The 15,152-nt window shown below is 42.8% G+C and overlaps 1 protein-coding gene across 2 annotated transcripts in view; it reads right to left on the reverse strand.

Moving 5' to 3' along the window:
• Positions 1–15,152, reverse strand: part of Pak1 (p21 (RAC1) activated kinase 1) — a 53,781-nt gene that overhangs the window by 20,377 nt on the left and 18,252 nt on the right. For both annotated transcript variants that reach the window (XM_013350158.2, XM_005357543.2), the window contains exons 3-8: positions 13,500–13,600; positions 12,908–13,055; positions 9,050–9,087; positions 5,149–5,265; positions 3,080–3,254; positions 909–972 (exon numbers count right to left, since the gene is read on the reverse strand). In XM_013350158.2, coding sequence (XP_013205612.1) covers positions 909–972; positions 3,080–3,254; positions 5,149–5,265; positions 9,050–9,087; positions 12,908–13,055; positions 13,500–13,600 — 643 coding nt within the window. The remainder of the gene's footprint in view (positions 1–908; positions 973–3,079; positions 3,255–5,148; positions 5,266–9,049; positions 9,088–12,907; positions 13,056–13,499; positions 13,601–15,152) is intronic.

Below are 15,152 nucleotides of genomic sequence, written 5' to 3' on the forward strand. Positions count from 1 at the left end.
TTTGGTTTTTCGAGACAGGGTTTCTCTGTGGTTTTGGAGCCTGTCCTGGAACTAGCTCTGTAGACCAGGCTGTTCTCGAACTCACAGAGATCCGCCTGCCTCTGCCTCCCGAGTGCTGGGATTAAAGGCGTGCGCCACCACTGCCCGGCTGGAGTTACAGACAGGTGTGAACTGCCATGTGGGTGCTGGGAATTGAACCTGGGTCCTCTGGAAGACCAGCCAGTGCTCTTAACCACTGAGCCATCTCTCCAGTCCCAACATTCCCTCTTTCTTTGTCCCACTAGACCTCCTTCCAGTCAAAGAGAGACTTCTACACTATAATTCTTCTGCCTTTCTATCTCTAGCTGACTTGAGATCCTTGAGGACAGAGACTGCCAGATTCATAGCCAATTCACACTCCTCAACACACAACAAAAACTCAGCTAAGATGCGCTGAGTTCATTTCTGATAGGACAGCGTATGAGTTGTAGAGATGAACCTGGAGATAAGTCATGAATTCTGTCATCCACCTAGGAAAAATAGGTCCCATCCCATTACTAGAGAGTCTACATATCTGAATCTTAAATTTCATATTAGTGATGGCAGGTCTCAGTACTAAGGCAAACAGAGCTAATATGGAAAATCATTTATAGTTCGGGAAGCTGGTTTCATTTTTGCTTAAAAAAACAGGTCTCATTTACTCTTGCTGCAGGGCTACTTCAGCATGGCCAGATCATAACACATCTCTCATATAAAGCACAATTCTGAAAAATTTGGAAGTCATTCTAATGTAACAAATAGGTGAAAAAAAGTAAAAAAGAAGAACAAGGTTGATGAGAGACAAAAAAAAAAAAAAAAAAGTAAATTCATATAAGCCAGTACATACAATCTTAAGTCATTTCTCCGAGGAAACAGAACGGCCTACTAACCCTTGTCCAATCTTCTCAAACCGTGTGTACTTCTTCTTAGGATCGCCCACACTCACTATGCTCCCTTTGAAAGAAACAGAAACCATAAATCATTTTGTTCCAGATCAAGATTCACAAGAGATCCCACGATCCTCTTAAACCCCTAAGTTGACAAGTTTTACAGAACTGTGCCAACTTCCCCCAAAGCATCCAAACCAGACCATTAACTTCCCCCCAGCAAGTCCAAACCAGAAACTGTTTACCCCTGGCCCTTTTTGTTTTTGTTTGTTTGGTTTTTTGAGACAGGGTTTCTCTGTGTAACAGCCCTGGCTGTCCTGGAACTCTCTTTGTAGACCAGGCTGGTCTCGAACTCACAGAGATCCGTTTCGCTGTGCCTGAGTGCTGGGATTAAAGGCGTGCACCACTATCACCTGGCTACAACTAAAAGTCTTATATCTTTGATCGTGTTTATTCACAGTATTTTATTCCATTTCTAAACCTCCAAGAGCCACTCATTCACTTTAAATTAACTCATTAAACATTTACTCGTTTGTTATGTTTACCAGACTCTACGCTAAGTGCTGGAAAAAAGAGGAAGACGAGGTACACTTAAGACAGTCATTACTCTCCAGAACACTGCTGTGATGAATGCTAAAAGCACAGGGGACAGAGAAGAGGGAGAGAAACAGGCTGGAAAGGTTTCAGAAAGGCGCTGGCTGGGCTGCCTTTATTATGAGTACAACTCAGGGAGGTTAAGAAGGCCAAGAGAGCTCTGTAGCAGGGGACAGTTTAAAGCAAAGGCACAGAAGCATGAGAGAGCCCATGGGTCTCACAGCTGGATTCTGGAGGAGAGAATTGCACCCACAGAGGGAAGAGGCTTCCTCAAAGCCATACAGTAAACTGGCGCCAGAGCTAAGATTCAGAGTTTGGTTTCCAGGCTCTCAATGCAATTAGCTTTTCCACTGATACCTCACTCACTAGGATCTGGTACTTCTCACATACACTGTATGTACTTCAGTTTGAAATAAATCAGTTAAAAGTGTCACTATTTAAAAGGTGTGAGGGGGTAAGGAGGCTCAAAGACAGCAGGAAATTGTCCAGGGAAGTCTGCTTTCTAGAACACATTGTATTTACTGTAAGGGGACCTTCTGAGTACACATGATTAAAGCTAGGAAGGCCCTAGCAAGGGCTACTCTTTTGTTTTTTGTTGTTGTTGTTGCTTCATTTTGTTTTGTTTTGGTTTGGTTTTTGGAGACAGGGTTTCTCTCTGTAACAGCACGGCTGTCCTGGAATTAGCTCTTGTAGATTAGGCTAGCCTTGAACTCACAGAGATCTCTACAAAGGTGCACCACCACCTAGTTCAAGGGCAACTCTTTTAAGACAGTGAACTAAACAAACAAACAAATAAAAAAGGTCAAACAAGAATTGCTAGAAGAAACAGGAAGTTGCTAAACTAAGTAAACCAGAAAGGTTTATGTGAGTATACAGGCTTGGTCAAACCGGTCATGTCAAATCCTTTTCCAACGGTTGGTTCTTCCAAGAAAGATAAATCAAAACAAAAACCCCTATACCTGATTGTAAGCGTCAATACACATTCTATTTACGGAATCCCAGCTCGATCTGCCCTCAGCTGTCCCTTCTGCAGCTCTGTGATCCAGGGCCCGGTATTTAGAATCTTAAAAACCTTAACTTCAGAAATGAAGGTTATCATGGGTACCTTCACAGAGTTACTATAAAAAAACTTAAAAATTCAAGAAAGTATCTTTCTTGCTTGTCATTTGTTACACAGAACAGGCTCATAAACATTGGTTTCTCTTTCCTTCCTTTTCTACATCCACGATGGCGCCAACAGTCTTCTCCTTAGGAAGCCTTCAACAAGAACGGCCTTTGCCACCAGGTAGAATCATGCGACACTCTACACTATCCACTAATAACAGCTACTTATCATGTCTATACCCCACGTTCTCTATTACGTCCCTGTGTATCCTAAGGCAGTGCACACCCAGAGCTGGGGATATACAGAAGGTCAAAGTTCAGATGGTGAGCAGTGGGCTCCATAGCTCTGGCGCTACACAGGGCCTACCAGGGACATGGCGGAAACCTAGGATCCAGATCTTTACAGCAGCGTCCCACATCAACAACTGAGCAGCCACAGACCAAAGGAAGGATCAAAAAAGCTGTAGTGTGCTTACGTAGTTTCTCCAAGATCTCCTCGTCAGACATTTTAGGCTTCTTCTTCTGCTTCTCAGTATTCCGGGTCAAAGCATCTGGTGGGGCAGTGTTATTCTCAGTAGGTGAAATGGGGGACGTAGCCACATCCCGAGTTGGAGTAACAGGAAGTGGTTCGATCACGGATCGTGTATATACCTGCACAATTACCGGGAGATTTTTGACAAAACCAGCCTTTTGTTAGCGAAGTAGACCCTCTTCTAGATGTTCCAATTAGAATATCCCCAGGAACCTCCCACTTCCCAGATCAGTCTTTCTTATACGTCAAAACCTGTGTTATTCCTCCTGTGAGACCCAGCCTATTGCCCTGGGAAAAATGGCCTGTATCGCTTTCATAGTACAAGAATGGTTAGTGGCGGCCTTAGTTAGACAACTCTCAATAAAAGTCTGGAGAATCAGATCTTTCAACTAGACTGGCTTTCTGACTACGCCAGAAAAACGATTTCTCAATTTTTATTTTTGAACCTGTAGAGCAATTTAGACCCCGGGTATTTTAACCTTCTTTGCTTCTCTAGAGATCTATGGATCCTTGAGGAAAGATATCCTGTCTGTTCCCTCTATAACATTATCCTTAACTGGCTTCAGTGTAGGTCTACACACAAATGTGGTATATGTGTTACTGTGGAGTGTGACCTGGACTTGGATTTAATTATCCGCTTTCAAACCCTGGCTTTTGCTTGCTAAGTGTGGGTAGATCAATTCACCTCTCTACATCTCACCTGCTTCTTCTATAAATTAGGAACTAGTGATATATTTTTCGGAGAAGAATGCTAAGAAAAGCAAATTTATCAATCTATTCTTTTATTCAATATTTACTGCCTTCTCTATGATCCCTGTGTCAAAAACTATATCAGGTATTAAAAAGATAGGTAACACACATAGATAGATGATCCGAAGAGAGAGAGAGACAGAGAGACAGAGAGAGAGAGAGAGAGAGAGAGAGAGAGAGAGAGAGAGAGAGAGAATGAGAATTAAAGGTTTAGAGAGAAAAGTATTTTAAATAAATTTGCCTACAAACCACAAACAGGACACATCAATGGAAAATATTGACAGCTCACTGATTTAGAAGGCTATTTTCCTAAAGGTAAATTTGACCTACAGACAAGGAAATCCGACAATTCTCTCTGTAGGTGCTCAGGCTAAGAGGTAGGTCGTCTAATTGGATTTCCTCCACAGCATCTTCCATTAGTCATTCAATCAGCACAGAGCTTAAGCCCTAATGGTTCTTTCATTATGGAGTTCTCCTCATAATAAAAAGCCGAGACAACATCAGTAGTGTTTGAGAGAACCATCTGACGGGTGAGCACTGCTCAGTGATACTAAATCAAATAAAAGGCAAACACACGAGTCTGCCAAGTGCGGGAGAGACGGAAGCTATTCTGAAATGCAGGAACCTCGGAGGAAGTTAAAGGAGAAATCACTACCAGCATCCGGCATCAGAATGCACTGCTAATGCCCAGCGTATTAATAGCACTAATGTATTTATAAACTCCCCTGGGTCTGTCAGCATGGTCAAAGACGCTGGAGGGGCTGAACACTGCATATTTACCTTAAAAGAAAAAAACCTTTGGCAAGGTAATTTCCTGCCCCCTAAAAGACTGGAATAATTTATGTAATAAAATGCATCAATTCTCCATATCATCTCCATGTCACATCTGCAAAGGCCAAGGGAGCAGCCGAGGTTAGACCAGTGTGAACGCAGCTGAGGTTAGACCAGCATAAACACCAATTACCTAGGGGACTTTAGGAATAGCTGAAGTAACAAATCCACTACTTTCTCTAATCATACAGGAAATACCTTCAAATCAATGGTCTAGTTGGGTATCGCAGCACATGCCTGTAACCTTAGCAACTGGGTGAGTAAGGTATGTGGAGCACGCTAAATCAAGGCCAGGAGAGGAGAAACAAACGTAGTTCAGCGACTGTACCAGCTCCGAGGTCTATAGACCCCTACACTGGACTCTGAGCTGTAGGACCGCCATCCGCCTCTTATCTGAATGAACCATACATCTTTCCAGATTACCAGACTCACAGATTTTGTGTGTTCTGGGCGAGGAGCGATCACTGGAGGTGGGGTAGCATCATCGTCATCATCTTCATCTTCCGACACCGGCGGCACCGCGGGGGTCTCAGACACAGTCTTCACATTCTATACAGAAAAGACAAAATTATCTGGTCTGGAGGACAAAGAACTTCAGAAACCGGGTCTGCTGGTTTTCTAGAAGGAACTCAATTCTGGCCCCCCACCCCCCCTTACGAAAGCCTCATTGGCCTCAGACTCTCCACTTCTGTGCGGTCATCAATATCCACGCGCTCTGGATGCTTCCTTTTCCCACCTAAAGCTGTGGAACTGTGGTCAGCTTGCAGATCCCCTGCCTGCCTCCTACAATCAAATCCTTAGAACTTCAGTTTCTTCTTAGTTTATAAATTTCACTCTTTATAATGAGCAGAAAATAAACAGAAAGAAAAAAACAGTTTTGAATTTATCATTGTAAACCAGGGGTCTAAACAGCCACCCCTCCCAGTCTCCCTTCTTCCAAACGCCTGACCCTATGATGACCCTCTCGCTTCCGCCCCCTGAATAAGACTACAGATATGCACCACCACACCTGGATAGTATGAATTCTACAAATAAGAGTCAGCCATAAAAATACCACAGAATCTTGAGAGTCAGATCCCAGACACAGATAACGACATTTCAAGCTGAAAGAGATCGACAAGATCATGTTTGCTAAATGAGCAAACCTCTAGGACCTCGTGTGTAAACTTCCCTCAAGTATCAGAAAGAACAAACCACAAACCAAATATGACCCGAATGGGCATTATTCTTGCAACCCTCTCCTTTGGCTCCCGTTTCCCCAGGTCACCATCAGATTCTTCTCAAGGTCTAGGCAGACACATTCACTTTTGTGTGGCCTGTGCTCTGCCACAAAGAAAACGATGAGGAAGTATTTATGAGATGAGTAAATACATGAATGTCCAGGAGAATGGAATTTTTTTTAACTGACTCTATTAACTCAATAGTAGGGAACAACTCATAATCTGTCTGTGCCACATTTTCTTAATCTATAACATAGAGATAGTAATTCTGCTTGATTATTTCATAAATGAAAAGAAACAATGTGTATAAGCCAGTACAGAAATCAGTAATATGCCAGCATGATAAAATCACATCCTCAGGGGGCTGGAGAGATGGCTCAGAGGTTAAGAGCACTGTCTGCTCTTCCAAAGGTCCTGAGTTCAATTCCCAGCAACCACATGGTGGCTCACAGCCATCTGTAATGGGGTCTGGTGCCCTCTTCTGGCCTACAGGCATACACACAGACAGAATATTGTATACATAATAAATAAATAAATATTTAAAAAAAATCACATCCTCAGTGTGCGACTAATAAGGAAATATGGAACAGGGAGTTCTGGGGAAATGTCCTTGACCGTCTGAGCGGTTCTAATTGTAGATACTAACCAGGCAGGTGTCATCCTCTAAGCCATATGGCTTGAGCCACGGGGCTCTTCTCCTACACCAACACCATGGCTGCTGCTTACTGCAGTCACCTTTAAAGACCTTTCCCTGACACAGTAAAGGGAAAAAAGCCTGGAGTACATGAGATTCAGGGGATTCTAGTTCTTTCCTTCTTCCTTTTCTTTCTTTCTTTCTTTCTTTCTTTCTTTCTTTCTTTCTTTCTTTCTTTCTTTCTTTCTCTTGTGTTTTTGGTTTTTTAAGACAGATTTCTCTGTGTAGCCTTGGTTGCCCTGACACTCACTCTGAATCTAGGCCGCCCTGGAACTGTTTTGTTTTCTGAGATAGGGTCTCACGTCACCTAGGCCAATCCAATTCCTATGTAGTCAAGGACAACCCTGAATCTCTGGTCCTCTTGCCTCCACCTCCCAAGTGCTGGGTTTACAGGCTGATTCCACAACTGGTTTCTAAAATGGTTCTTAGTGTGAGTCTTTAGGAAGGTTTGTTGTTCTGCCCAGGAAGGAGGACAGAGCACCGCCCTCCCAGGTAGGTACCTGTGAGGATTAATTACGCTAAGGATGAAGATATTAACACAGCGGCTGGCACAGAGCAGCCACTAAATAATAGATAACACCCTCTTCTTATAAAGCATGAAGGCGCTTGACCCACAGGTCACAGCTCCACTATGTTGAGCCCCTTCCTTCAATAAGCCACTGATCAATAATTCATTGTTTGCAGACAGTGCAGTTGCAAACGCGTTCCCTGTCGTTTAAACACAGCTCTTCCAGCTGACGCTGCGCAGCATGAATGGGAGGGAAGCGGGCGGCGGAGGAATCGAATGTGTACGGCAGTTAACCTTTCTCTGTCTCAGCTTTATCACCTATAAAGCGGGGGCTACAGTAGGCTTCACTGCACTGCCGTGAAAAACGAAAGAGATAACGAATAAGAAAGGACCCAAGACACTGCAAAGTACCAGGCTGGCTCGCTGCTCTTTCTGTAACTGCCAATGGGGTAAATGACTCTGCTGCCAGCCAGGCTTGCCAGTGGCTCAGTCCTGTGCTCTATACTATCCCCCTCTTCAAAACCCTTTAAACGTTCGTTACCTTTTACAGAAAGCCAAACTCCTACTTGACTTGGCCTATTTTCCCATGCTTCCTCACTGCCAACTTCTCTTCCGGCACATTTTTATATTCCAGACATATCAAACTACGAGCAGTTCCCAGAATACACATACCTTCTGAACCTCTTTCCCCCACGCATATAATTTCCTATCTGAAATATCTTCATCTCTCCAGTTCTTGCTCTAAATAACGAAATGTGTTCATTGACACATCCAACTTTTCATTCAATAAATGTTTAGCAAATGTCAGAACTTGCTGAGCGCCAAAGACAAATCAATTAGTAAGACAGACATAGATCCCGACCTCATGATGTTTACAGCGCACTCAACTGTAAATGCATGCGCCTTCCTATCCTCTGTAAGACTGTCTGACGGCTCCACACAGGGCCTGACAAAGAACAGGGGCTTCTGTAAACGCTTAATAAATCAATATGAGGTAAGTAGCTTTCTTTTATTTTCTGTAGTTCTGGGGATGGAATCTACAGCCTCTCACATGACAAGCAAGGACTCTACCATTCACCTACGTACCCAGAACGCTTTTAACTTTTTGTTTGAGACAAAGTTTCTGTAAGTAGCTCAGGCAGGCCTTGAACTCATTTGACAGCCCAAAATGAACTCAAACTTTTAATTCTTCTGCCTTAGTCTGTGAAGGTGTGGCCACCAAGTCTGGCTATAAACAGTTTTCTATAAAAGGTAACACCCATATGAAGAATAATATTCTCTTATAAGACTCACAGCTAACTATTTATATGACCAAGTGTTATTCTTTATATGACAGAGATACCAGCATCTCATTTTAATTCATAACCGCCATGAAAAATGCAACTTTTAAAACGAGGGACATAGAGGGACTTTTTAAGGTCATCTAGGTACATATCCAAGTCAGTTCTTCAGTGATCCCTCCCACAATCCTTCACAGAACTTTGTGAGAGCCCCAGAGGGGAGAACACTGCTCTTAACTAAACAGAATCTGTGCCCTCTGGATAAGCAGGCCTTACTGATGAAAGAGTAGAGATTCCTTCCTAAACACATCCAGTCAAGGGAAAAATGTATCATTCTCATTTGACTGTGGAAAAATCTGAGCCACAGAAAGACAAACTGGGTTTCCCAGTGTTCAGACCTGCAAATGAAACCGCCTAAAAGCTACACCTCTGGCTTCAAGGTTAGAATTTCGACAACACCGGAAAGCTGGAAGAGAGACACTGTCCCGTAGAGACAACTCTGCCCACCATTCCAGCTTCTTCGCTGTGGGAAGAGATTAAAGCGTGGCACTGACCGAGGCGCGGCCTTACCACACTCTCTGACCTTACTTCCACACTCACTTAGGCCAGAACGGAAGAAACGTAAACTTACCAATGTGTTTGAGGAATTATAATCTTCAGCTGACTTGTCTGTAGAAAGAAGAGAGACAAAGGATTTAGTAAACAAGCAGAGTTAACCCTTTCCTGAGGGCTAAGGAAATGGGTCTGGCCAAGCACTTGACAGCTCCAGAGGACGGTAATGGTGAGCAGAAGCCACGGTGGGCACATTATCTCTATCAGCTCCGTTAGCCTCTACCATGGCTCTGGGTATTAATGCTATATTCACTTTAGTAGACTGGATAACTGAGAGACGTTTAATAATTTGCCCAGTGTACACAGGTTAAACTGATGATTCAACCTGAATTCTGATCTAATTCTAAGTACCATGCTATAACAACACCCACATCGTGAGCTTTCAATGGTCAAGGAAATGTCCGACATTGAGATAAAGGCAAGGAATCCATGCTGTGTTCCTGAGTCCCACAAGAGATTTTAGCAGAAAAGAAGAAATTTACAGACTAGGAGTGTCTTTGATTTGCCTCTTTAAGTCCTAAGAATTAATTTGTCAGTTTATCACCAGTGGGATCAGGAATACATTCTACCAGATCTGACATAACTGTCATCAAGAACCCAGAAGGAGAACATTCAAGATCCCAGTATTATCGGATGAAACTGGCCCAGGAAGGTTCTTCGGCTCCACAGCAAATAAAGAATCCACGAAGTCGGAAGTGAAGAAATCTTTGATAATACGTTCTTAAAGCAAACCTTGTTCGCTGGAGCCGGCTCGGTATTAAAAGTATTTCTGCTCCTGCAGACGGCCCAGGTTTGGTTCCCAGCACCCCAACTTTAACCCCAGTTCTAGGGGATCTGACCACCTCTTCTAGCCTCCCAAGGCACCACACATGAATACAGTGCACAAACATATAGCAAAACTTTAGATATAAATAAAATAAAAGCAGTAACAAAAGCCCTAAATGGCTAAGTTCTGGAGAAATCAATCAAAGGCATAATTTAAACATAATTAATTTGCTTCGTTTTTCCAAAAAAAATCAAAAAAACAAAAACAAAGTGGTATCAGCTTAGTCTACTTTCTCCCTAACATTAACTGTATGGAAAATCAAAAGTCACAGAAAACTTAACCAAAATAATAATAGGGACTAGAGAGTTGTGTGGATTATCAAGAGCAGTGTTGAGAGGCCTAAATTAAAAACACACTTCCAAAGGCAATGTAGTGGTGCACGCCTTTAATCCCAGCACTCAGGAGGTCGAGGCAGGGGACTGATTCTCTCTGAGGTTGAGGACAGCCATGAATACATAATGAAACGCTGTTTCAAAAAAAGAAGAAAAAAAGGAACTAAAATAAAAATAAGAAACATATCAGTTGCATCATAATGAGCAAGTTATAATTTCTTTAAAGTTAATTAACTTCTTTGAGTGTGTAAAATGGGGTTAACAAACCTTTGCCCTGACAACCCCTGTACGCCACATAAGAGTCATAGGAAATAAGTCACAGTAGAGCACATACAACTGTTATATAGTATAGCTTAATTAACAATATGGGAGAAGAGGAAACAGGAAAAAGGGATGGACCACATTAAAAATAATCTCTGTCAAATACAGAATTGTGCCTAGAGTTGGCCCTTGTCCTTAGCAATCAGAAAACCTTAAATCCTCCAAGTGCACATAGACATGTCTATGTTAATACACAAAATAAAAGTATGTACATGTATCTGTAGAGATACAATAACTATAATTTAAGTATGCGTTCATAGATGACTGTATATGTAATTACCTGAATGTATATAGCTATACACACATCCACTCGTAAGCACTTAAAGGAACTATAATTTCAACCATACACAAGTCCATAGGGGCAATGATCCACATACACACATACATACATGCGACTTCCTTTTATCTACATACGGACATAGAAAACAGATCCCAATATGATATCTCTGTGATAAAGTCCTTAACCAGAAGTTCCAATTTCCCGACAGCTAGGAAACTTGGCTACTTAGCAACCTCACCCAGTTCCTCCCAAGAATCATCTAATCCTTCAGAGGAAGACAGCAGACCCAGTGAGCATAGAGGAGAGGAGGGAAAGGCTGCTGGGAAGACGCTTGGCCTCTCCTGAGCGCTACCGTGGCAGCCTGAGCGGAGCTGCATCCCATCATCTGACCATCTGTACCCTCTGATACGAGCCAGATACTAGCTGGGGGAGTAGTCCTTCAAAGTCAGCTCATTCATCCTGACTCTCACCTTCTCCAACAATTCTGCTCGGAAGGAGGCTGCAGAAACCAAGAGCACCAGGCTCACAGTAAGTACGAGACAAGGCCTGATGCTAACTTAGGCACACTGCAGAGGCCTTCTCTGTGTTTCCTATCTGCAAACAGTGAAAAATTGGTGTATATATGCTCCTTGATCTAATGTTCCATTTTTCCCCTTGTTTTTGTTGTGTTTTTCTGGTTTATTTATTTGTTTCTGAGGCAAAGTCTCACGTAGTCAAGGTTGGCCTTGAACTTACTAAGTAGCAAAGAATGACATTTGATTCCTAATCCTCCTGTATTACATCTACCTAGGATTACAAGATTAAACCACAATGCCTTGCTTTGCTTTAACACTCTTAAGATGCTATAAAGAAAACAGCTTTGGGAGCTCTTAACTCAGGGGTTAAGAGCATGTAACTGCTTTCCAGAGGTCCTGAGTTCAATTCCCAGCAGCCACATGGTGGTTCACAACCACTGTAATAGGATCTGACTGTCTCTTCTTGTGTGCATGAAGGCAGATCACACAAATTCATGAATAAACAAATCTTTTCAACAGAGAGAAGACAAGTTTCCAGAAATACAAGCTTTTTATTATAAGTTAGTCTAGAAGAAGAAAACCACCTCTGCTACGGAAGGACATGCTCCAAATAAAATTATCAGAGGCAAAGTAATTCAAAAGACAAGGGGCCAGGAGTGAGAAGACCTGAGTTCTAATCCCAATTCAACTACTAAAAACATTCTAAAAAAAAAAAAATCCCTTCCACAGAAAGTACATATAAAGAACCTTTATAATTACTACTGACCTCATTTTCATTCAAATGATAAAATTTAGTCACTCATGCAGGATCTGATGGCTCATATCTGCAATCCTAGCACTCTGAAGGCTGATGCACAAAGATTACCATGAGTTCCAAGCCTAAACCAGCCTGAGCTAGCTCAAAAGGAGTCTTTAAAGGAGACTTAAAAGATACTTGCTAATGTCATTAAGTAACAATATCAGAAATAATGGCAATGACAACCAGAGGCCTTGAGTTCAAACATGAGAACTCACGTGGTGGAAAAAGAGCCTACTTCCATGTTCTCACTATGGCGTGCATGCCCCCATCCCCCACAAAATGCATCATCTAAAAATAGCACAGGCAGCTTCAGAATGAAAACAAACAGGCTGTGGTGGTTTGGATTAGGTACGGCCCTGGCCCACAGGGAGCGGCACTATTGGGAGGTGTGACCTTGCTAAAGGAAGGCTTTCAGGTCCCCTAGGCTCAGGCTCAAGCTAGGCCCAATGTGACAGTTTCCTTCTGCTACCTCTGAGGACTGAGAGAGATGTAAACTCTCAGCCCCTTCCCCAGCACAGTGTCTGCCTGCGCCCCACATGTCACACTGTGAATAAGGGACTAAATCTCTGAAACTTCAGCCAGCCTCAATAAAATGTTTCTTCCTTTATAAGAGCTGCTGTGGTCATGGTGTCTCCTCGCAGCAACAGAACAGTAACTAGACAGAAGCCTTCGCCTCAGCCGCCATTTCCCAACCACACCTTCGTGAGAATTCTGCAGAACTGTTGGCGCCTCCTTTTCTCTTGCTCACCAACAGGCTCCTGAGAGCTTCTCTTGCTGGGATTACCACGGACACAATCTTCTTACCTGTGAAACTCATGTACTTCTGACTATTGGAAGTCTTCTTAGAGTTATAGAATTCCAGCACATCGAGAACAGCCTGTGGGTTTTTCTTCTGCTCTGACTTTGTGATATTTGATGTTTGAAGCAAGCGGGCCCACTGTTCTGGCATCCCCTAAAAGGAAGACATGAAAGGGTTTCAGGAATACACAGATGCAGAGGACCCTGGAAGAATATCAGACCACACTTTGATGTCTGCTAGCGGATAAAAATGAGCCCTTTAGTTACCTCTTTACCTGGTCCCTCAAAATTTACACAAGTTCCTTTCATGTATCTTCCTGAAGAGGGCTACTCCATCACCAGCTTCATCTCTTTCAGAGCAGGAACCAAGTCTGATTACTCCGGCATTTAGTGCCCCACCTGGAGCTTGCTATCATGGGACCTTTTACGAGAGATTCCTTTGGGTTGGTGACGTAGCTCAGTGGTAAAGACTTTGTACAGCACATGCAGGGCCTTGTTTTCAAACCCAAATGCCACAAACCAACCAAGAAAATTAAAAGAGAAAGAAACGGACCTAACAGCACACAGCCCAAACTCTAGGACCAACACAAGGACTCACCGTAAACTCCCCTGTGACAGCATCAAAGCCAACGTGAATCGTATGCTCAAAATCTGAGGGAAGGGAAATCTCTGGCCGCTCCTTCTCCTTCTTTTTATTTGCTACAAAAGAAAAGAAAATAATAAAATAAAACAAAAAGAGGCATTATTCAGTTTCTAGGCTTATTTTAGCCTTTCAGCAGGTTCCCGTGAAGAGCGAGTTCTATCCAGTACGCATATATATTTACAGAGCCTCGAAGGCTAGAAAGGGAGGGAGTTGGATCTAGAGTCCACGTCATTGTTACCTCTTCCTCACCATAATATATAGTTCTGGATCTTTGCTTTCTTACTCAAGGAGAAGGACAAGACGATCTTAGGGGCCCGTCTAGCATCTCTAGCTCACAAGAGTTTATGTAACAAGGAAGATGAGTATTCTCAAGGCACTGTAGCTACACTGTCTCCCGAGAGGACACCCACAGCCTTTAACAGGCATTTCATATGTATTATCTCACGTGATCATCACAAGCCTGTGAGCCAACCTTCATGTGTAGACTAGGAGACTGTGGCACAGACCTGCCTCGTCATTGTGCGAGTGAAATAAAAGTTCAGGCCCTTAGATTCTTCTCCTCTACCACTGCTGAAGAACTGCAAGTGGATTTGAGAAAATGCACTCAGATATAAGGAGAAATAACATCAAGAACTTACCATGTATATATGCGACACACAGCTTTCCTTTATTGTTATTATATTACAAGCTAAACACTACTACCTGCTTCTAGATGAGAACACAGAGTGATCTGTCAACATAACTAGCAAGGGCTGGTATTTGAACCCAGGTCTGGTCCCAAAGATTGTTTTCTTCAGTAACTTCATAAGAACCCTGTCTACATGCCAGTTGCTAAGGGTTAGACTATTTATATACTTGGCAAGTTCCCTTCTAGAGCAGCTGCTTTGAGCAGGAGAAGGCTAAGGGTTTACCATGATCCCCAGACGAGCAGTCGCTTATGACATAACTGCATCTGTCTGCTCAAAGCCAGAATGTACAGGTCATGTGGCGAGGCTCTGGAAACACTTTCTGCTTCTAAATTCTTTCTAAGCTAATCCCCTAAAAGGTTTTAGAGAAATACAATTATGTTGTTTTGTTTAGATTTAGACATGTTATGTTTATACATCTTTTTATGATTTATAAATGACTTCCGTTGCATACTAATAAAGTATATAATATAACATCACAAACATGGATGTATGTCCAGAAGAACTATGGTGGTAAAGACCCAGAGAACGGGTAGCTCAGGGAACAAGTAGTTTCTAGAAAAGTGACAGAGAAAGGAAACCATGTAACTCGTTGGGAGGGCAAGGTTAACTCTGAATTAGCTCTGCCTCTGCCACTCACTCTTCTCTCTGTCTGCAGCCTATGAATCCACCTCACAAGTTCCCACCTTTCCTTCTACAGAGGCTGGAGAGGTAGGGTTTGTGGCCTTGGGCTATTGAGCCCCCAGGAGCAGAGATTTTCTTTATCCCTGTTTTGCTCCTCAACCCAAAATCATAATAGGCCTAGTAAGAGATTACTGAAGTTGGTTGGCTTTTGGCAGATGGAAACCAGGGGGAAATCCTGCGCACACTGCTGATTCTCCCAAGCCTTTGCTTATTCTGTCTGCTTCTGGAATGTCCTTCC

Source organism: Microtus ochrogaster, chromosome 22 (assembly GCF_000317375.1).
Source record: "Microtus ochrogaster isolate Prairie Vole_2 chromosome 22, MicOch1.0, whole genome shotgun sequence".
Lineage (NCBI taxonomy): Eukaryota > Metazoa > Chordata > Mammalia > Rodentia > Cricetidae > Microtus > Microtus ochrogaster.